At 57.2% G+C, this 6,000-nt stretch overlaps 1 protein-coding gene across 1 annotated transcript in view; it reads left to right on the forward strand.

Annotated features, from left to right (window-relative positions):
* EMX1 (empty spiracles homeobox 1) overlaps positions 1-5,114 on the forward strand; it is a 30,087-nt gene extending 24,973 nt beyond the window's left edge. Inside the window, exon 3 of the mRNA XM_075931043.2 lies at positions 4,594-5,114. Coding sequence (XP_075787158.1) covers positions 4,594-4,761 — 168 coding nt within the window. The 3' untranslated portion in view covers positions 4,762-5,114. The remainder of the gene's footprint in view (positions 1-4,593) is intronic.
* Positions 5,115-6,000: the final 886 nt, after the last annotated feature.

The following is a 6,000-nucleotide window of genomic DNA, read 5'->3' on the forward strand; positions in this document are numbered from 1 at the left end:
CTTTGGAATGGAAGCTCATGCTAAGCACAGTTGTCAAACGTGGCTGCTTGCCCTGAGTTATCAGGGCCTCTGTTTCTCTCTCCTCCCTCTTCTGAGATGTCTTTGCCTGTCCAGCTTTCTCGCCTCTCTCGGTCTGTCTCAACGGCTGACGAGCAGCCGCACTAAATGTCTCTCTCCCACCCCCTGGCCAAGAAAAGCAGGACATCCCCCCCAAAAAACGGTAACTGTCAATGACGGTTGTGAAATTATTTCACTACAAACCCAGGACGTCACCAGTGAAAGCGACATTCCCACCCACCTAAACTCACACCTCATCCTCCCCAAGCATCAAGCCCTCCAAATACGCCTCCCCCCATCTCAGGTCCTCAGCACACCCTGGTCCGGCCCCTGTTTATGCCTCTCCCCTCCTTCCTCTAGGCACATCCACCCACACAGCCTCCTCGGACGGATTAAGATCAGTTGTGGATTGCCTCTACCAATGTGGGAACTCATAGGGCACCACAGTTATCCCCATTGCACGGGTAGGGAAACTGAGGCATGCATGGTTAGCTCGACAAAGGGGTTTAGGCGCCGCAATGCTTCATGGTGTAATAACGTCATTGATTCAATGGGCGTTAGGTGTCTAAATACCTTTGAGAACCTGGGCCAGAGAGACCCAGTGATCCAGCCACGTGGGCGGTCGAGGACATGCAGAAAACGAAAGTCAGGTCTCCCATCTCCCGGGCAGAGCTGTCGGCTCATCCCTCCTCTCCTAGATGGGCCACACTCAAAGACCCAGTGGAAATCCGTGGAGCTTTGCCATTCGCTTCCCTGTGAGCAGGGAGGACCAGGGTTTCGTTCTGCCCGTTTGGCCACGAATTGAATGAGCATTAGGATTACGTGTGATGTGCGGGGAGTGTCTGTTCCAAGCACCCGACACCTCACGCTCTTTGCACCAGCTGCCCTGCTGGGTTCTAAGCAAACACTCCGGGCACGATGCACTGTTCTTGTCCCCAGCATCCGGGGTGCAACGCGGGGCCAGGGATTGCTTGGGCAGACGCCAAGACAACTGCGGAGTCAGGCGCAAGAGACCAGTGAATAGAGAGAAGCGGGAGGGAGCCGCAGAAAGGTGTAGACAAGGGAGAAGCTTAGCAGAGCTGCTCCGTGGAGCCGTGGAGGGAGCGCGGACCTGTGCCCTGCACCGCCATCCGTCGGGCACCTCTTGGTAGCTCTGTCACAGGGCTGCACAGGCCCTTTCACCCTGCAGTTGCTGGTTTGAATCCTGCCCTAGGAGGCTACTGGGCTTTGTCGTTCACATCTGGGGTACGTTACAAATGGTACCGCTAATGAGGCTCATCGCGGGAGGACCTGGCCCCTCTCCAAGACTAGCTGGACCGGGAGCTGGGGAAAATCAGGACGGCGGATAAATGTCTGCCTCACCTGGTAGAAAAAAGGAGCATCATCCCCATTGTACACATGGGGAAACTGAGGCACGGGTGTGACTTGCCTGAGGCCACCTAGGAAGCCCAGGGTAGAACTGGGACTTGACCTCAGGCCTGCTGAGCCCCAGTTGAAGGGTTGTACTTCCTCAGCAGAGACGCGAGGCGATGCGACCAATTACAGGTGTGGACGCCTTGGAGAAAGGCCAGTGGAGGACAACAAAAATGATTTGGGGGCTGGAGCGCATGACCTATGAGGAGAGGCTGAGGGATTTGGGTTTGTTCAGTCTGCAGAAGACAAGAGTGAGGGGGGATCTGAGAGCAGCCTGCAACTCCCTGAAGGGGGGTTCCAAAGAGGCTGGAGAGAGGCTGTTCTCAGTGGTGACAGGTGGCGGAACAAGGAGCAATGGTCTCAAGTTGCAGTGGGGGAGGTCTAGGTACGCCAGACAGTATGTAACTACGGAGTGTGGGAGTGGGGCGGGATGCATATCCCCGGGGCCGGACTCGCCCGTGAGCCCTGTCAGGACTGAGCGCGGGACAGGCAGCACCCCGGGATCTGTGTGCACCTCGAGCCAGCCCCACTCCCCGCTGGCCGGTCACCCCCCCGCTCCTGCCTGGTCAGCGCCGCTTCCCGCCGGCTGGTCCCGGCCAGCCCCCCATCTGAGATCGAGTGTGTCCGGTATTTTTTTTAAACCATGCGGTAGCCCTAAACACAGGGTTTGCAAGGGGGTGTGGACCTGCTGCCTTCTGCAGCCCTAGTACACTCAGGCTTTGCTTCCGGCCTTCAGCCTGGGAGTTTGCCTGACCAGAGCTCCCCAGCTCTCCCCGTCTCAGGAAGCCTCCTGTTCCTCAGACAGAGCACGATCGAGTCTGTCTCCACCCGCTCCAGGCGCCTCTATTTATACAGCGCTCAGCTGGGCCCTAATTGGCTCACACTGGCTCCCTAGCTCCACCCCTCTCCTAGGGCGGGGTTTTAACCTTTAAAGGGCCAGTGCGGGGCAGACGCCCTGTCACGTGGGTCTGAGTAGCAGCGCTGGAGAGCCAGCAGGTTTCGGGGACGGCACTTTCTGGTGTCATCACCCAGGCCAGAAATACCCCGGGACTCGTCTCTTCCTCCTGGTGTTTGAGCCCGTCTCATGCTACTCCAGGTGGCCACTGGGCAGAGCACAAATGAAATGAAAAATCAGGCCCTTTTTTTTTTTTTTGAGCCTTGAAAAAAGATTTTTGGGAGCAGGGGGGCCAGAACAATTGGTACGAGGGAGGAGGGCGAGGGCATGACAGAGCCCAGCTGTAAACCCTGTGTCTGATGGAAACCACTTCAAGCCAGGGGGTGCAGCTGCACCAACACCTCTCGTTTGGGAGGAGGTTCGGGCGAGAGCACGGGGGCGGGCTCAGTCGCTCCTAAAGCCAGTGGCTCTAGGCTGTGACCCATCGAAGGCTGCACAGCCCTTCCTAGGGGTCCACACCCTGAAGCTCTGTCTACACTTGGAAGGCTCCGGTGTAGACCGACCTCCGGTGCTAGGCGGGGTTCTCCAGGTAACCTCCTCGCCAGGGTGGTCACTGGAAAAATGCTCCTGTCGACATCGTGCTGGCTACACTGGGGTTAGGTTGGCGTAACTACGTCATAAGAACGGCCGTACGGGGTCAGACCAAAGGTCCATCTAGCCCAGTAGCCTGTCTGCCTACGTCACGTAAGGGGGTGGATTTTCCAACCCCTCTCCCCCGGGCAATGTGGCTGTGCCAATGGCAGTTCCTAGTGTAGCCAGGCCTAATGGGGATGGGGGGGGGGCAAAGCGGACAACTGCCCCAGGGCCTGGCAATTCAGTGCCCTGGGCCCTTTAAACTGCCACCAGAGCCCAGCACAGCGCGCTGCAGAGCCCCAGCTGGCATGCTCCGGCTGGCCCTGGGGAGGTGTGGCCTGGGTGGCACCGAGGCCAGCTGCTCTGGCCCCGCCCCTTCCGGGAGCATGACGCAGCCCCCCCCCCCCAGGGGTCGGGGGAGTCTGTCATCTCACCTGAGCGTGGCTCCGCCCTGGGCGTTTTTCACCTCTCACAATTCATTCTCGCAAGGTAGCGAACCCACTTGGAAACGTACAGGCGAGGGTGGGAGGTGGCCCCCCCACACCCCTCCCGGTGAGCTCCCCCCCACCCCCAGATGTTTTCCAGGCTACAGCTTTGTTGTACCGCAGTGCGCGGTCACTCTTACAGAGGTGTGGCTAGCCCAGGGACGCGCCCGGTGGGGGTGAGAGGGGTGGAGGTCTTTTGACTAGAGGGCCGGCTCGCGGCGGGGGCGGGGGGAGAAGCCAGGAGCGAGGGGTCTGGATGCAGGAGGGGTCTACGGGTTGGGGGGACTCAGGGTGGGGACAGGGGGTTGGAGCTTATGGCTGAGAACGGGCTGTCCTCCAGCGGCTCCCGGGCAGCGGCGCGGGAGGGGCTAAAGCAGTTTCCTGCCTCTCCCGGCACCGCAGACCAGCCTGCCCCCCCAGGGAAGCGGCCGGCAGCAGCTCTGGCTCCTAGGCGGAGGTCCACAAGCAGCGATGCCCGCGGCGCTCACCTGCAGGCACAGACCCCACCCCCCAGCTCCCATTGGCTGGGAATTGGCCAATGGGAGTGTGGAGCCAATGCTCAGGGCGGGAGCAGCGCATGGAGCCCCGTGGTCCCTCCACCGAGGAGCCAGACCTGCTGCAAGCCGCTTCCGGGATGCCGCGAGCTCTGCAGGGCCAGGCCAGGTAGGAAGCCGCCTTAGCACCCCTACTAGCCCCCAGTTCTCCCTACAGCAAGGAGACCCGGTGCTTGATATTGTGCAACCAGTGCTGGGTCGCGACCCCTAGACTGAAAACCACCGCCCGACATCTCCATACCAGTCAGTCCCTTACTACGCACATCGGAAGCATCGCGCTGCACAACACCACAATCCCTGTCGGCTCCCATCACAACGCTGCCCTCTAATACACACATCCTGCAAGCAATACACTCACCATAAAGCATGTTCGGGAAGACCAAGCCTTAACTAGCTGGCAATCCTGGTGGGTGGGGGTGTAGGGAAAGCAGAAGGTTTCTCCCCAAACAAGAAAAGCTCGAGGGACCCTCTGGACGCAAGGCTTGCGCCGCGTCGAAATACTCGCCCAGAGCGTTAGCCTCCCCATGACTCCCCCTCCTCTTTCTGTCTCGCCCAGGTGAAAGTGTGGTTCCAAAACAGAAGGACGAAATACAAGAGGCAGAAGCTGGAGGAGGAAGGCCCGGAGTCAGACCAGAAGAAGAAAGGTTCGCATCACATCAATAGATGGCGGATTGCCACCAAGCAGTCCAATGGGGAAGACATTGATGTTACTTCCAATGACTAGAAAAGGAGGCCGGCTGCTGGCAAATAAACCAATGAGAGGAACATGGGGGAAGAGGGGAAAATACGGGGCAAAGAAAAGAAAAACTGTAGAGATTTCACAAAGGCAAAGCAATCACCACCAGCTGAGCCTCCTCCGTGGCACGTAGGCCGAACGAGAGGCCTACGGGCCAACTCCTCCCTCAGCACCGAGTTCTGCGCCCTGGCCGGCCTTCACAGGCGTTTTGGAAAGGAAAACGCCTGGAGAGCAGAGGAAACGCCGGTCACGCGCTTCTGGGAACTGAGCCGAGCTGCCATTCCTCCCAGCCTGACGCTGTCGGTCAGCCACACGATCAAATAAAAAAGTCAACCAAGAAACTCCATGTACACAATTTTCTTTTCTTTTTTTTTTTTTACACATGTTTATTTTAATTTATTCTTTTTAATTTTGTGCGTGTGCCTGCGTGGCCTGTCGTAGGTAGTGAACAGCTGTAGCGTGCGTGACTGTATGGTAATAAAAGCAACATGGGCTCAAAGTATATCTCATTCCCTTGGCAGGGTGAAGGGCGGAGGTGGGAGGAATCCAGTGGTGCTGCCTACAGGTCGCAAGAATTCACAGATGCTGGTCAGATCAAGATATCCACTTTTCCCATCCGACCACAGACCCTTCTCCAGAGTGTTTTAAAATCACTGGCACTGAAATCATTCCTGGTAGAACTGGATGAGCAGGGAAATGCTGATTCACTGTTATCTGTGACCAAGTTCGTTAACCTGTACCCAGGTTTGTAGGTCCTTATTTTTCATGGGCATTAGGAACTGCTGCCCATGCTAGAACCAGATGCTTTAGAGATAGGCATAAGTGCCCCACAGTTGCGGAATAATCGGCCTGTGGGGATATTTTTCATTGTCCTCCGATAGAGGTTTGTTCATACTCTGAACCATGGGGAGTTTATATTGCTTCTAAAATGCGTGGCTATTTTGATGTCTCCACAGGGTAATCGTGTTAGCTAATATCTGCAAAAACAACAAGGAGTCCTGTAGCGCCTTGGGGTGTGTCTAGACTACATGCCTCCGTCGACGGAGGCATGCAGATTAGACAGATCGGCAGAGGGAAATGAAGCCGCGATTAAAATAATCGCGGCTTCCTTTAAATTTAAATGGCTGCCCCGCTCTGCCGATCAGCTGTTTGTCGGCAGATCGGGGCAGTCTGGACGCGCCGCGTCGACAAAGAAGCCTTTCTTGATCGGCACAGGTAAACCTGGTT

The sequence above is a fragment of the Pelodiscus sinensis genome, chromosome 4 (genome assembly GCF_052426305.1).
Source record: "Pelodiscus sinensis isolate ZL-2025 chromosome 4, ASM5242630v1, whole genome shotgun sequence".
NCBI lineage: Eukaryota > Metazoa > Chordata > Testudines > Trionychidae > Pelodiscus > Pelodiscus sinensis.